The sequence below is a fragment of the Camelus dromedarius genome, chromosome 1 (genome assembly GCF_036321535.1).
Source record: "Camelus dromedarius isolate mCamDro1 chromosome 1, mCamDro1.pat, whole genome shotgun sequence".
Lineage (NCBI taxonomy): Eukaryota > Metazoa > Chordata > Mammalia > Artiodactyla > Camelidae > Camelus > Camelus dromedarius.
In genome coordinates this window covers 48,415,344-48,433,018 of record NC_087436.1, presented here as the reverse complement: position 1 = coordinate 48,433,018, position 17,675 = coordinate 48,415,344, and the positions used below count along the sequence as shown (strand labels likewise).

The following is a 17,675-nucleotide window of genomic DNA, read 5'->3' as shown; positions in this document are numbered from 1 at the left end:
TATAGAGCTTAGTAGGATTGGTTTTGAAGCCAGATTACCCAGTTTTGACTCTAGCTCTCCAACTTAAAGGCATGTATGCTCTTGGTCAACTGTTTAGCCTCTGTATACCTACTTCCCTCATCTATAAGATGGTAATAGTAATGGAACTTACCTCGTTTAGTTCTGAAGATGTATATTATGTTAATAATTTATGAATGGGGTGTTTCAGTTAATGAATGGGATGTTTCTTTCCAGAAACTAGCATTCTTATTCTCTTCTGTCTCCTTTCCTGGTATCACATTTCCTAAGAAGGTGAATTCTTATTCAGAAGATTACTTGGTGTATATAAAATGAAGAGTTTCTTAAAGAATATTTTATAGAAGCCCTGTCTTTAAATAGACCTGATTGTTCCTTTATACCAGATGTAGTATCTTTTCTCTCACTAGAGATGGTTTGTACTGAAGCTTTTCTTCCCTCCCTGCACCCTCACTGAAATCCATGTTTTAGATATGTATATGCTGGTTTATTGATGCCCTTTCACTGGTTTAATACTATTGATAAAGTTTCAAATAGTTTTACAATTGTCTTAGGCTAGGAAAACAGTACTTCTAATTATTGTATGTTAGTTTAACCTAAGTAAAAGCAATCCTATTTTCAAATTATTGATGGGTAGAGGAGCACCTTACTGTTGATTGTAACAGGGACATTTAAAGGGCATGAGTATAATTCCTCAATTTTCTAGGGAAATTACATGTTGTACCTTTAAAAATATAAAAATATCAGCGTGTACAAAAAAATGATCAAAGTGTGCAATATTAGCTGTGTTTTAGCTACATAAATTGTGACACAAGTGCTGGTTCTAAGTGCTGTGCAGTGGTTTGAAAACTAAAACTTCATCACCAAGATACAAAATTAAAACTAGGGAAGCAAATTACTGTAACTCAACTAACAATAATACTGCAAATTGCTGTTTTGTGGAGGAAGCTTTTTAGTTAAGGAAGAACTGTTTCCTTCTCTAACAAATTTAGGGGTATATATGAATAATGTCTGTCTACTCATGGATTTTATTATAAAATTATTAGTAAGATGTTTAGTGCTTTATAGCTAATGAAGTATTTTCACATGTCTCATCAATTTAACTCCCTAGAGGTAAACCAGGCATTTTACCCCAAAGAATCAACAGAAAACTTACATAAATGCCTATGCTAAGACTGAAACCTAGATCTTACTAATTCTCAGCTTTTCTCCATTACAGTATACTTTCTTTCTCAGTTAGTCATGTGGTTTCTTTTATTTGAATAAGAAATTTAACTTCTCTTTTGTTTAAACTGTAGGGAAAGATGATGATAAATTTTTTTAAAAACCCTAAATTCTAGTAGTTCATGCAAGGAGATTAGGGCAGCTTCTTAATTGGAGTATTTAAGAGATTTTAAAGGGAGAGAGATCACTAAACACTTCTTTGGAGTGATTACAAAGAGAATCTATCGATTTTTTTTTCTTTTTCTGGGAAAGTTCTTAGGAAGAATCACTTGGCAAAACTAGTCTGCTGCTGCTGGGAGCAGTTGCCTTTCTAAAGAACCATGTACGTACCTTGATTCTTTGAGTCATGCACTGTTGTTGAGGTCACTGATCCTGTAATGACAGTCTCCTATGAAGGAAGTCAGTTCCAGATAGGTAGATAGGTAGGTAAGTAGGTAGGTTTTTAAACCAGGAGCAACTTTATGCTTACACCCATTTGCAGTACTTCTCGGATGATAACCCCAAGTTTTACAATAACAATGAAAAGAAACATAGTTGCTGATGGCTGATCTGCCTCTATACAAAACTGGATCTTTTTCAGATACCAACTGTTTGGAATGAAAAAGAATAATTTATATGCACATTTTTGCTTATTGTACTTTTTATACTTACGGTTTTAACTTTGGATAAGTTTTGGCAGAGATAATTCATAGGAGTCTAACTCTAAAAAAAAAAGAGGTGGGGGGAGAAAGGACCTAGGACAATGAAATAATTGTTAGTTTGAAAGTGAGCCAGCTGGAATTTCACAATGTGAATTAATTATTATATAGTATTTTTTTTTCACCCTTATGTATTCCCTTGTTTGTTTTCTTTTCCTTCCCCTTCCTTACTCCCACCCCCCTCCTAACACCCACTATTCCCAATTCTCTGGATTTTTGAGTAAAATACGTGTGTAAGTGTTATTTTATGTCTTCATCAACATCATTTCCTATCTGGCAGGCTATTGTCCTTAGCAACAGCAGCAGAAACAAGCCCGGGGCTCAATGATTGCAAGAAAAAAGAATAATCCTTTTTAATGAAGAGGCTAACTACTCTTCTTGCCTGTCCCATTGCTATATAATGCCTACAGAATTGTTCAAATAGTAGTTATTAATGTCTGCTCATTTCTATAATGGCATTCACATGGTAAGCCTTCATATCAAGGCTACTCTGACAGAGTTTTACATTTGCTCTTTAAAATGACTCATTAGAATATTATCCATCCCAGTAGAGAAATGCTCTCAATATATGCATCCACTTAACTTTTCAGCCCTAAGATATTTGGCTGATATTTGTTAATTTAAAACCTGTTCAGCTTTTCGCACCTGGGGAATTTGGAAAGAACAGTGCAGGAGTCATCCAAAATCAACACCACAATTTGATTTCTCTTTGAAAAAGATTAATGAAAAATGCAAACTAAAAGTCACTTTTAATAAGTTTAGCAAAAGAGAATGATTTTCTATAACTTTCAGTTTTCATATGAAAAGATTACATTTTCTCTTAAAGCATATGAACTAACAATAAAAATCTTCAGATGCTTATGAAAAGAAACTTGTTTTTCAAATAAAATTTGAATGAGAATATGGGAAATAGCAGTGCCACTTAAAAACACTAGCCTTTTGTAAAAGAATTGTGATTGCCTGAAAATCAGTAGAAGAGGAAAATCTAAGCAAATCCATATTTAAAAATGCAGCATATAGATAAACATAACTAAAAAAAGAAAGCCTGAAGTTGCTAATTGAGATAATTTTATCTAGAAGAGTAAACCTAGTTATGATCAGAGCTGGTAAGTATTAGAGGTGAATCACTAATGCCCTGAGATGGTATGTACTAATGAGGCTCTAATGCCAGCTGCACAAAAATATCAAGTTTAAATTATCTTGAATGTTCAAAGCACTTTCAAATATAAAGTTTAGTAGAGATTTTTGTCTTCTAAGTGAGAATAGCGTACAGATAGGGCACCTGGAGGGACGTAAGGAGAGATTGTAAATTACAGCATCTAGTAGGAAAGGTGGCAGGATACCAAAGATGAACTTTCTGGACATCATTTATTTTACTTAGAGCTAATTCTGATCACAAAGTTCTTTTGTTGCAAGTTTTGATTATCTCCAGTAATTGTCTATTCAACAGATACACATGTACTGTCATCCAGAAAAGTCAAACAACCAGCTTCAGGTGTAATACGGCAGCTTCAGTGCCTTGCTATTCTTATGATTCCTAACAAATTATTTCCCTATATTCACTGCGCTGATTATTTTGAGGAGCTAGAATTTGCTATTGCAGGTGGCTCATGGAAGACCATGTCTGGAATTTAATACTTCTGGGATACTAGGCTAGAAATCAGAGTATATTAGGAAAAGGCACTAACTAGGAAGATGGAGGAAGATTAGAGAAGAGAAAACAATGGTGAGGAATGAACCTTCTATTTGTGTATTAGGTAAAAGAGATAATGATAAACTACCAGGATTACACAATGTAAATGGTAAGAAGGGCTTTTGAAATAGAAAGGGCAATCTGTAAGGGGAAAGTTTTGAGTTAAATAATTAACTATCTTAGCAAAATCTGGTAATATGGGAAAGGAAAAGCATTCCAAAGACTTCTTACCTAGGGAAGATGGGGTAAGAAGAAAAGAATAGGGAGGAAATGAAAGTATTCTAAAGGTCTTATTTTAATAGCTGAGGGTATAATGCAGTGGGGAGAGAGTTCTCAGGGAAATAGTTCTTACTTTGTTATCAAACAATGGTAGAGAAGAAGGTACTTGATTCTGAATTCAGGGACAAGGAAATAATTCTTAATGGGTATGAATTAGAGTAGAACTTCCAAATTATTAAGGAGAAAAACTGAATTAATAGCAATTTTATAAATTGGTAAAACTAAGGAAAAGAAAAATGCAAGAAATACAGTAATATAAACAATAAACATGACATATGATGGAGAATCATCCTGTATGCTTGCATGGGAGGATTTAATATTGTAAAATGTCATTTGTTATAAACATACACACTGCAAATGAATTTTTTTTTGAAATTAGATAAAACAGATCTGAAAAATTATATATATGAATGACTGGGAGGAGCCAGAAAATATTTTGAAAAAGGAAAAACAAGGGAAACTTGTCCTCCTAGATATCAAGGAAAGATATAAAACCATTTAAATTAAATCATTCTGGTATTGATAATAATATAAATAAAATAGATAATGGAAAAGAATTATGAATCCAGAATAGATCCAGAAATAGATAAAGGAGATACATATTTATATATCTATCTACCTACATTTTTTTCAGTAGGAAGAGATGAATTATTTAATAAATATAGCATATACAGTTGGTTACCCATCGAAAAGGAAATGAAACTAAAACCCCATCTTGTATCATGTACATAGAAATATATGACTAAGAAAATTCACAAATTTTGTTTGGCGAAAGTTACCATAAATAAAACTGAAGGACAAATAATAGAATTGAAAAAAAATTTTGCAAAGTGAAAAACAGGGCTAATATCTGTAATATACATGGAGCTCTTCCAATTTACCAAGCAGGAAGTATTAAAGAAAAAGTATTCAGTAACACTTGTTAAAAGTGGTAAGGCAGACTTTATTTAGGACCATCAAGATAGGTCTAGGGAGCACTGCAATAGGAATTTACAACGGAGGGGAGAGAGATTGGGCTAACTCTGAATAACAGCATGGGCAAGTAGGAATTTGTAGCGAAGGAGCAGGGTGGAGATCAGAGGTAGAAGACAACTAAGAGGGAAATAAAAGGAAGAGTCAGAGGGAGTCTGGGTAACCCAACCTAACAGGATCTTTGCTGAAGACAGGCCGGAGTGATTAGACAAGGAACCTGACCAGATATCAAGGGTGGAGGGTTCTGGTTAAACTGACTTAGCAGGGTTCTTGCTAAAACTGAATTTTACAAGGAAGTGCACAAATGGGCCTAGGAGAAGGTTCAGAAACCTGACTAAAGTTTTTGTCAAGCAAAGAAGTGTGAGAGATAATCCAACAGAAAAATGACAAAAAGGACAAAGAACGTGAAGAGGCAGCTCAAAGAAGAGTGAATCTGAATGACCAACATGCTTATAAAAAGATGCTCCAATTCAGTATTAGTCTGGGAAATGCACATTAAGATGAACAGTAAGATACGATTTACATTTACCAAATGTGTTAGCAGTAGGTGTATAAGATAACACTGATTGATGACAAGAATATAGGAAAAGGGTACTCAAATGTTGCTGAAAATTAAGTTTGTTGCAACATTTATGAAAATAAATTGAGTAAGAGACCAGAAATCTCACTCTTGGGGATATAACTTTTAGAAAAAAGCCAATGTTACATTAAAAAACATGTACAAGAATAGTTGTTGGAACATGGCTTTTGGTGGCAGAAAACTGGAATACACAGCAATAGACGAGTAGCCACATAAATTGTTCTGTATACACTGAAATGTTGACATCCTGTTAGGCAGCCTTTAAAAAGGATGAATTTAAGCTACATTGTAGACTTGGAGGAATTAAATGAGGTGGTGTTGGTAGTGTTAAAAAAAAAAGATGTAGAGAGTATGAAATGTTTTTTAAAAAGACAAAAGCCCTATGTATGTTTATGTCTATGTATGTGTTCTGTGTGTGTGCAAATATTTGGACATGCAGAAGACACGAATGGTGCATACCATGTTTTATGTTGATGTGAGCTATCTCTAATGGGCTGGTTTGCATGAAGAGGAGGAGAGATGGAAGGAGGGGAGAGGTAAAGGCGAACTGAAAAAAGCAAAATATAAAAATGCTAAAGAAAAGTCAAGTATGTAATATGATCACATTCAGGGATTTATGTAAAATATATATACATATACCTGTATATACACACAAATCTAAAATAATTCAGGGAAGAACATCACAGAAGTCTTCCTCTGAAACTAAAAGTACCTTTCCTCTATTAATCATTGACACCAGGCCAGCCTCAGAGATCTTGAATCCTTAATGATTCTGCGCAACATATCTTTCCTGAAGCTAACTAGTATTTGTGTTCTAGAAGAGTTAGCTGACATCACATGAATGAAGGATATGAAGGGCTCAAAACCTGACTTTTTCACTCTTCTCTTCAATTGCAATTTCACCTTCTCAGCTTCAAATTTCTTTCTTTAATCCTAAGTCACCAACCCCTGCAGAAATGCCAATTTTACATAACTTTCAAACTCAGTCCAGTTGTTAAGGCTCCTGCTTGACAATTGCAAGTTGACCCACAATGATGGAAGGGGGCTATGCAGAAAAATAAAGATGTTTCAATTTGGAATTTATATGCTTTCCTTTAAGAACACTTTATAAATTTTGGATGTAGGCTAATACCATTTGTGCTAGAGTTCAGGTAATATTAATTATTAAGTACACTTTCAAGAACTAGTCTAGGCGAATAAACCAGCAGCTGTAAATCTCTTTTCAATGGAAAATATAGTATATTGCACACACAAAAGAAGCAATTTATAAATTAACTTTATGAAAACAGCCTGTTTGTAAATTGGGGACTATCTTGGTAAAATAATTTATAAACAATAAAGCTCATGTGCAAATGTTAAACATGTGGGTGATCCAATTTTGACTTGGTGATGATGGGCTTGGCTGTTAGGATTGACTAGAATTATCCTTCATTGATCCTCACTGCTGCCTTTGAGATTATTCTGGAGCTCTCTACTAAGCCAAACTGACCAACCTTCCAAGGTAGACTGGACACCTCTTCTTCAGTCAAAGCTTTATTCATATTTGGTTATTACAGTTGTTACACTTATTTCTGCTGCAGAGCTTGGTTTGGAGATACTACCTTTATTTCCAGACCTAAATAGAAACCACAGCTTATAAAAGAGTGGAAGAGAAAGATAACATTTTTTGAGCATAAGATGTTTTAATCATTTCAGTAACTATGAAGTAGGTATTCAACATAAGGAAACAGTCCTTCACAGGTTAAGTAATTTTCCTTGCTTAGCATCAAGTTAAGTAGTGTAGTGTTTTTAAAATATATAGTAATTTCCTGAGTTTTAACTTTAAGTGTACTGTATATACCAAACAGTTCATAAAGCAGAAGTGTTTGCTGTTGAATGTCCACAAAATGAATGCACTATATGAAACCAGCTTCCAGATCAAGATATATAACATTACTGACACATTGTAAAATGACTATAACTCAATAAAAAAAAGTTTATATATATTAAAAAAAAAAAGAAATATAACATTACCGGAATCTCAGAAGCTGCCTTGGTTTGTGCTTTTACTATCTCCTCCCCAAGGGTAACTACTCTTCCGACTTCCAACACTTCTCACATCAGAATAGTTTAAATTACATAAGTTTCGACTATAGTGTGAAATTTATACAAATGGAATCATAGAGTATGTACTCTTTTATGTCTGGCTTCTTTCAACATTATGTTTGGGTAATTCCTTTATTACCTGCAGTTGTAGTTTGCTCATTTTCATTACGGTATAATATTCCATTGTGTAAATATACTACAATTTCCTTATCCAATCTACTATTAATGGACATTTGGGTAATTTCCAGTTTTTAGCTTTTATGAATAGTACTGCTGTGAACATTCTTGTACATTCAAGTCTTTTAATGTACAAATATATATATTTCTGTTGGATACACTTAGGAGTGTGATTACTGTGTCATAAGATTTGCCTTAGAATCTTGAATCCTATATGTTATTTTTAGCTGCTGAACAGTTTTCCCAAGTGGAAATACCAAGTACAGTCTCACTGACAGCATATGGGAATTCTGATGGTCCATAGCCATGCTAACAGGCATTTTTGAAACTGGGTTGCTGACTGTAAAACCCAATGCCCTTTTCCTTTTACCTAAATTTTATTTAAAAGTAATAACTTGGTAACAATTTTCTTTTATAAATTCTATGATTCTCTCTAAGATTTTTAGTCTTTGTTCATTAAGCGAGCTTCGGTTTTTATACTGGAAAATAGACCTGTGCTGAATAGAATTTAGTAGGGTTAGCAGTGTATCAGAGGCCTCATGTAAGTATTCATCTTCATTGAACCCAGCCTCTTCTATTTTTTCTGCGTGGGTGAAAAGAATGGCAGTGTAATTCTTCCAGGCATGTCCCAGAAGTTCCTGAAAGAGAGAAGAAGTTAAATGGCTATTTGCCTTGGACTATATTTCTCAAAAAATGAGCAAAGAAGTTACTATGTTTTAACATAGTCAACAGATATATACCTCATTATGGTTCTAAAAGCTGATATATATAATGGAAAGTGAAGATGGGGTCAAATAATGTAAGCAAATGGAGAGAGGTGGGTGGACTTTCTTTAAAAAAGGGTTTAGGTTGCCATTTTATTTTTGCTGTTATAACTCATGTATATACAACTACAAAACTGCATTATATCAATGGTGCATATGATATAATTACATTTATAACATTCAGCAATCATTTATACTTGCCTGTCAACCTGAATCTGTTAGACCACTGAATTCCTTTAAGTCAGAAGACCTTGCCCAAGGGAAACATCATGTCTTTTTTTGTAGGGATGGTGTCATCATCACTAAAAGCATTTTCTAACAATTTGTAATTACATAATCTGGTTAGTCTATTGATTAGTCAGATGACATGGAAATGCCAGGATCAAAATACATTTGGTAATTTGGAACAACTACAGAATATTACTGTGATTTGTGTCCTGATCACATGCCTAGAATCAAACCCAATTTATCCAATGACTTCCTCTAATGTAGGTGAAAAACACTAAAGACTGGTATTCCTTTGTTTAGTAATATGTAGAAGTTGGTTATGTAATAAATTCTTGTTTGATTAGTGAAAATAAGCTGATATAAAGCAGAAGTAATAGCATGTGACAGATTGTTCACACAATGTGGAAGGCACCTAGAAATAACCAGTTAACTTTTTTGAATATTTCCAAAGTTATATGAAATCATGACAATGGGACAATAAAATTCCCTCCATTCCAAACACTTCCATGATAAAAATATTTCTAAAGCTGCTACCAGTTCATAATAGCAAGAAAAGTACAAAACACTTAGTAATAAACATAACAAGAAATATCCAGAACCTCTAATAACTAGAAGAAAAAAGAGAGAACAACTCACATTTAGTGCTGGCTATTATGCTACTCACTTTACGTGCTTCATCTCTTTTGAAGATCAACATGATGATTTATGGGAGATACTAATATTATCTCCACTGTGATATGGAAAAACTGATGCATAAGTTGACCACAAACCCACAGAGTATTAGCACAAACTCTAGTTTATAAAAATCTTGAAAAAATTGAAAAACAGTCTGGGAACTGGTTTGAATGTATATAACAAATGTAGGATTCATATTTATAATACTGAACAACTGAAAAAAAAATGGAAGAAGAGAAAAGGGAAAAGAAAGAAAAATGAAGGAAGGAAGCAAGAGGGAGGGAGGGAGGAAGGAGAATCAGGACATAGACATCTAATGTGAAAATATGGTAACTGTGGGACAATGTATTTAAAATTAGAAACATTTCAAAACCATAGTTACCAGTATAACTCTTAATACATTACATTATATATTACATTATACATCTTAATACATTACATTATAACTCTTAATTTTACCAGAACTCTTTATTTTCACATTCTCTTGACCATGACCTCTTTGAAGGCAAAGTCTATGTCTTTCTATATTAATCAAAAGCACTAGCACATTGTAAACTCTCAATAAATATCTGTTTAATTTGGAATTGAGACCCTGAGCATCATCTTAAATGGGGGTTTAGGGTTTTATTTAATAGTTTTAAGTCTTCAATTTTGAAATTTAATCTTTGAGACACAAAAATTGTACTTCCCTGTAAAACTCTTTTCTATAGTTCATTATCATGGATTTGCTTGTAGTCTGCAATTACTATTTTGTACTCAGAGGGACTCTCTCAAGGTATAGGTCCAAAACTTTTCCTTATATCTGTTCAAAATTTGTCTACGCCATAGAATAATTGTATATTTCTAGTTCCCCTAAAAATGCCCTGCTTCAAGAAAATCTGAATTGACATTTCAAGATCAACACATTAGGGAATAATAATTTTAGCAGAAAGATTCTAAACTTTACAATATAATTTTTCAAAGAGGTACTTTAATTGGCACATATTATGTGCCTTTAAAACACAAATTAGCATAATCTTAACCCAACTTTAAAGAACATTGCTCTTGTGTAAATCTAAGTATATGTGCAATGTCAACATCACATTTTAGCTAATAGTGATATAGCAAAATTAGCAGACCTCTTCAGAGTTTGTCATATGTGTTGTTTACTGTAACACATCTCTCATGGGAGAGAAGTCAGAGAACTGCAAAATAAATAAATGATGCTGTGGTTTGAATTGTATCCCCTCTCTCCAAATTGATAAGTACATCCTAACCTTCAGTACTTCAGAAGTGATTTTATTTGGAAATATGGTTATTGCAGATGCAATTGATTAAGATCATTAGGGTGAGGCTCTAATCCAGTATATCCTTATAAAACAGAAATTTGGACAAAGACATGAATACAGGGAGAACACCAGGTGAGCATAAAGACAGCCATCCATAAGCCAAGGAGAGAATCCTTGGACAGATCTTTCACTCACAGCCCTGAGAAGGAACTAACCCTGCTAACTTCTATTTTAGACATCTAACCTCCAAAACTGAGAGATGATAAGTTTATATTGCTTAAGCCACCCAGTTAGTGGTACTTTGTTATGGCAGCACTAGCAAATTAATCCAAATTGTTGAAAAATTTGTGAAGTGCTAAATATATCAGATCTAGGTTCTGGGAATAAGATTTCTGGGTCATTTACATCAGAATCACTCTAGATACTTGCTAAAAATACATCAAAATCTTTAGGGATGGAGCCTCATAGTGTGAATTTTAGACAGCACCCTCGATGATTTACTCCTGCAAATACTTATTGAGGGTCTACTTAGTTCCAGGGACAAGGAATGGAACAAAACGGATACCTTTCCTGCTCATATCTAGAAGAGCTTCTTGTTTACTATCTAAACTTAATGCTAAGGAAGAGAGACAGACAGGAAAATAAGACTCAATTTGTTGTAATCACAAGTGTTGTGATAGAAAATGTATTGGCACTATAGAGGCAGGTGTTTAGCTCAGTTTTGGGTGGTGGGGTGGAAAGTGAGGGTAAAGGGGAGGGGTCAGGAAAAGTTCCATGTGTGAGTTTATGCCTTAAGCATAGGAATTAACAAGGGAGTTATCAGGCAATAAAGATATACCAAGTAAAGAAAGTGAGCATTATTGGGAATTGTATAGTATTGGAATTTATTTCTATACAACTGTTGATTCTTTAGCACTCCTGTCTCTGAAAGTTTCTCATATTTAGAGCCAGACCTGATCCTCACCCAGTACATTATTGATGTGTTCACATTGATTGTCATAATCTTGAAATGTTTAATACAGGTTAATAAATAGCTACTACCCTTAACCCCTTGATCTACCCCCATACCTACTCCCTGGGTATTTGTTGATTGATGCATGAGCTATACTTGATTTTAAATATTTTAAAAACATCACCATAAAAAATCATGCTAAATAAACTGGCTCAAATGGTTCTCTCCTGGGTTATATATTATAACATGGAATTCTTCTTATTGCATTAAGTGGTATAACATTCACAGTGTGTTTTTATTTCCTAGCTTTCTGTATTGTAACATTAACGTGTTCCCTCTTTGTCTTCACCAGACATTTCCTATACTTTAAACCATAATATCATTCAGGAAAAATGAGTTAAAGCACCTAAGGATAATAGATTTGTAAGCTCGACACTGCTTACGAGTCCATGTGTTCAGCCACTGGGAAATTTTTACATGTTGATAATTATTTATGAAAGGATGCTCATGTCCTAAACTGTGAGAGAAATTGCACTTCTGAATTACTGCCAAAAATAGAAGAAAATGGTTGATTTAGCTTATATTCTTTTGATTGATTTTTGGCCGGAAAATAGTTGAATATTTGAAAGTAGTGTCGCTTGGTGTATAGTCATCATGTTAGTGGCCAAACATGTTCTCTATGGACCCAGAGAAAGAATAACCATGCTTGATTGATACCTCACATAAAAATCCAAAAGCAAGATAAGTTAATGTAAGTTATCTGGTGTTAATAATTTAAATATAGTACTAAGCTAGATGGAAATTTTACAATCAATCATGACTTGTTTGCTTTCAAAGTGCTAATGGGTATGAGTCCATCTAGTCCTTTTGGGACAACTAGTTAGGATATAAACTTTGTTTTCCAGGAATTATGTTCATTTTCCCAGGACCTCACCAGCCCTGCCCCATTTGTTTGTGGTTGATGAAATCATAGCATCTGGACTTTTTAGGGGGAAACTTTAAAAAAAGCCAACTATTACATCAACTGAGAAAAAAATTATCATGGATCAGGAGGACAATAAGGACCATTCTTTATATTTTATTCTATTCCCTAACTCTCTTCCCACTTAAAGCACCACATTTTCCTTCTTAGAGAGCCAAAGCAGAATGATAAGACCTCATTAGATCAGATTTAGAGAATATTCAACCTTAGAGATCATCTATCCAAATTGCCTTATTTTACAGATGAGGGTATTAAGGTCTTGTGATGTTAAATGGCTTGGCCAAAGCCACAGAGCTGATTATTGGCAGACCTGGGCCTGTAACAGAGATCCCCTGACTGCCAGGCCCATGTCCTTCTCACTAAATTGGGGCTTTTCAGTTTAACATCGCTAAGCCAGTGAATTTTCTTCCCAGATTGTTTTCTAAATTAAGAAGGAAGTTCTTATAATTATAAATCAAGGCTGTGTAAATTTGATTTTACTCTTACTTTTTTGTGATGCCTATCAAGATAGTTCCAACGAAGGCTATAAGTAATATGTCTCAATTTTAGAGTAAGTCAGATACTAACAACAAAGTCATACTGACCATAAGTTAACATTTATTATGCACCTGTCATGTACCAATGTCTGAGTTAATTTACTATTATGTTAACATGACATTAATCCCCAAAGTAACCAAGTAAAGTAGACACTATTATCTTTCCCAGTTTACCAATGAAAAGATTGAAGTTGGAGGAGTTAACTTGCCCAAGGTTACAAAACAAATAGCTAAGTAGGAACTTAAACAGGTATAATTTACTCCAGAAACCATGTTCTTAATCTCTATAATAAGTTGCTCATATCTAGTAATTCATTTAAATAGGTACTCATAACAATCTGGGTAGTGATGATGACAATAAAAACAATAATAGTAATGGCAGTTTTCTTCAAACCTACTGTGAATCTGTTCTAAGTCAGGCACAATGCCAAGCACATTGCATTTATTAAATATAACCCTCAGAACTCTTTAACATAGGTAAATTATCCCCATTTTATAAGTAAGGAACTGCAGCCAAGAAAGTCTTAGTAACATTTATAGTCATATACCTAGAATTGTAACAGGCTTATTTTTCAACTAAATTATATTGAATAGCTAAGTTCGCGATCTTTGTTTGGTATGTTCAGGCCCTGCGTTGGCCTTTCTGAACCTTTTATGTGCATACCTACCTATAACATCAACAGTCGAATTGTTCATTCAAAATCAAAAATACATGCTTGAAGCCTGATTGTTTACAGCAATAATATGCACATGATACCATGATTGTGGGAAGAATTTAGTCAGTTCCTGGATTCAATTCCTAGTGCAGTTTGGCTGCATGCTAGCACTTTCTTTAAGGTGACTTTATCATAGATGCTCTGATTCATTATTTGGGGATTTTTAAAATAATATTCAAATGATAGGTAACTTTCAGATTTATTCCCCAGTTTTGGAGAGATGACTTGTATCTCCACCTTTTTGCCGTAAATTAATGAAGGCTTAACATAAATAAAGAAAAAGAGATAGTTTGAGGAAATGTTTCATTTGTCCCAGCTGGCAGCTTATAACCCCTCTATAAAATACCTTAGAGCACAAATTGGGAGATATTTAAGGAGACAGCAGAGAAGCACAGGAAAGAAGATGTCACTTCTCCAGCAGTTGACCTTGAAGGATTCCTTCAGTGAAAGGCATCAGTGCCCCCAGAAAGGGGGAAAGGAAAAAGGAGAAGGCAGATGTTCTCTTCCCTATTTCACATGAGCCAGGAAGAAAAAGAAATCCAGGGTGTGTCTGGAAACAGAGGACCTTAACAGCTAGCTCTTGCTCCTTCCTAACAGCTGCTGGTCCTGTTGAATATTCAGACATTCTGCAGCTGCTCCCAATCTGTGAGCACATCCAGATGGCTGCCACCAGTATCTGAGGCACCTTCAGAAAAAAGGTCATAAACAGCCAGCCTGTGCTTAGGCAATCTTCACCCAGAGATCAAGGTGTAAGCCCAGAGTAGGACTGTGGTGCCTCTCGGGTCGTGGCCTCTCTGAGGATTACTAAATCTTGGCTGCTGAGTTCTCCTGGGAGAGAGAAGTTATTTATTCTCGAAAAAAATATCTGGATCCGAGTTTTGCCCTAGCCCATCTCCTCTCTGCGTTCAACTTCTGAATTGGACACTGACTTAAGGAAGGCAGCTGTAAAAGAAGAAGGCTGCACGCCAAATACCATTTAAAAGGATCAGAGACATGTATGAATCAAACTTACTTGTATAAAAAAACAGTGGATTAGAATATTGTTCTATATCCTAAAACTGGAAAAATCTATTTTCAAAATGTATGTCTTTTAAAATAATCCTCTTTGGCTGAGCATAGGACCAGCAGAAAGAAAAATCTGGAGACATATGGAGAGAGTCAGGTTAGTTTTTGAGAAATATTTATGCACTTACTGAATTACATCCATCCGTAGCTTAAGCTAAATGTCTATTTAATAGCAGCTTTAAATGGATTTTTTAAACGTTTTAAAAATTACACTGACAGCATGGTTGTAGGTCTTTGCCCCCCACTTGATTTCTATGAAAAATGTTGTTTGAAATTCAGGCTTTAATAGATTGGGGGAGGTTTATGGTCTTTCTTAGATTTCACATTGTTTCTTAATTGCAATCATCTTCTCTTCTTTGCTTTTGTACAGCATGTCCTTGATTTTTCAGGAGTTGGATGATGAGGATTTTTTTTATACTCTTGTCACCCTAATTTTTTCCACTAGTTTCTTGTGATTACACATATGGCTTTTTTTTTTTTTTCATTTTTAGAAACATACACAGTCACTGAAAACAAAATGTGTCTGTCATTTAGGACAATCTTATGGCTTTACTAAAGGAAAATATTTTTCTTTAAAGCAGAATATACTATCTTTCTAAGTATAATAGATTCTACATCAACATAATCAGAGGTTGGATCAAAAGAAGAGTAACATTTATACAAATTCATTTTGGATGAAAAATGTCTGCTCTGTTCTTCATGTAACTTAACCATGGAGCTTCTAGTAGAGATAAGTTCTCTTAGATCAGTGACATAATGAGATGACTGAGTAATACTAGTGAAGTCTAGCAGTTAAATTTGGGTGGCCCCAGACTGGAGAATCAAGAAACTGAATAGATTGGAGCAGCTTAATCAGCGGCTTCCAGGAACTTTTGGTCCTACATGGGCCTTATTCGTATATGTATGTGTACTGAGTGCAGCTGCTATTCCCTCCGTGTCCTAGCTGCTTTCATACTCAGGACCTTTCCCCTCTGCCCAGCTCCTCTCCAAGACTGATTAAATAAGCTTCCAACTTAGTGACTTAAAATAAATGAACAAACAAACAGGGATGAACTACGGGGCAAAGGTGAGCATGTGATATTTTTGCTCACTCTAAGTTCCCTGCAATCTTCTCATGGCTGGGATAGAGCAGTTTGTGAACCCACAGATAATGAGGCAAGCAGAGCTTCTGAAATTCCTGATTTCTTTCCTATAAGTAAAATATAAATCTCCCCTGAATGTTTACCATGGTTTAAGTCTCAGCGATGCCTCCTTTCCCCCTAGTCATACATAATACTATTTTGGCAGTTAATGCATTGTCTTATACTTACTTATCTATTTGTCTCTTCTAGAATGTGAGCTTTTGGAGGGCAGGGCTCATATATTATTCACCAGTCATTTGTCTCTGTGCAGGATTCTGTTCAATGACTGAATCAGTGTGTAAACCCCCATTTGTTGGTGAACTGTAAGAGATTATCCCTTGATGTTGAATGGATGAAAGTCAGGATTTTAGTTCAGTTGGTCTAAAGCTCGACTGTTTTAGAGAAATATATGGGGATTTTGTGCAAATACAAATATGCTAGCTCCACTCATGAGATTCTGTTTCAGCAGGGCCTGGATGAAATTGCATTTTTAACAAGCAGCTCAGTTGATTCTGATGTAGATAGCCTCAGACCACATTTACAAACTTAATCAGATTCACAGTTCCTAGGGGTTTGAGACTTAGTTAACCTCTAAAGTTCAGTATCTCTCTCTCTCTCTCTCTCTCTCTCTCTCTCTCTCTCGCTCTCTCGCTCTCTCGCTCTCTCGCTCTCTTTGTTTTTTTTTTTCTATGACCCAGTTGTAAAATGACTGACTGAATTTCTTAAAGGAAATTGTAAAAATAACTCCTGGTGGGAAAATCAAGTAATTTTTGCCAGTTATTTCTGTGTGATTGCTTTTTAAAAATGAATTGTTTCAAACGTTCTTTAAACCAGTCTTTGAACCAGTTTTCCATAGTTCTTTCCAATTAAGACAATATCCTTCAAATGGGAATAATGTCATTAGTGTAACTGCCTCTTTGTATTACCTGGATCATCTGGACTGGGGAAGATTCTTCCTGTCCACAGAGAGGCACGTCTGCCCTCTGGACCAGCAGTGCAAGATGGAGACCCTCTTGCCCGAAGTGATGTGCCAGGGCCTCCCTGACCTCCTGTTTCACATGCTTCTCGCTCAGCTTGCTGTGCGGATAACCTGGAGTATCCAACACCCGGATCTGCAGGGTTATCTCTTGTCCCCCTCGGCGCATGAAGCCCCGGAGGTGACAACTGCGGCCCAGACTACAATCTTTGGTCACAGAACATGGAGCAAAGCTGCTGTGGAAGTCAGTGCTTCCCAGAAGAATGTTTCCAGCAGAACTTTTTCCACTTTGAGTCATGCCAAAGAGGGCCAAGTTGATGGTCATCTTGCTGGAGTCCATCATGGCTGTGGGTAAACAAAGGTTCAGCATAAACAGTCAGGCTTCTACACTCACCGACAATGTAAGTCTTCTTACCTGGCCTTGAGCACTCCAGGTATGGCCTTTGATATGCTTCCCCCTCATTCTTGGTGCCTAAAGCATGGAGGAACACTCCACTCAAGTGGGGATCCCCCAGTGAAAGAGGGAAAATGGAAATAATATTAGTTTGCAGTGAAAGGAGAGAGAAATCAAATACAGATAAGAAAAGGGAGGAGGAAGCAATCATTGCAGGAAAATGAGAAAAAAAATCACATGAAGATAATGTAAACCATATTTAGGAGGAATATGTC

The 17,675-nt window shown here is 35.2% G+C and overlaps 1 protein-coding gene across 1 annotated transcript; it reads right to left on the bottom strand.

The window, feature by feature from the left end:
* Positions 1-8,100: 8,100 nt before the first annotated feature.
* GIMD1 (GIMAP family P-loop NTPase domain containing 1) lies at positions 8,101-17,378 on the bottom strand. The gene is made up of 2 exons (XM_010980670.3): positions 16,957-17,378; positions 8,101-8,361 (listed from the first exon to the last, which is right to left on the bottom strand). The coding sequence occupies exons 1-2, from the start codon at positions 17,374-17,376 to the stop codon at positions 8,101-8,103; spliced, it is 681 nt and encodes a 226-aa protein (XP_010978972.3). The 5' UTR covers positions 17,377-17,378.
* Positions 17,379-17,675: the final 297 nt, after the last annotated feature.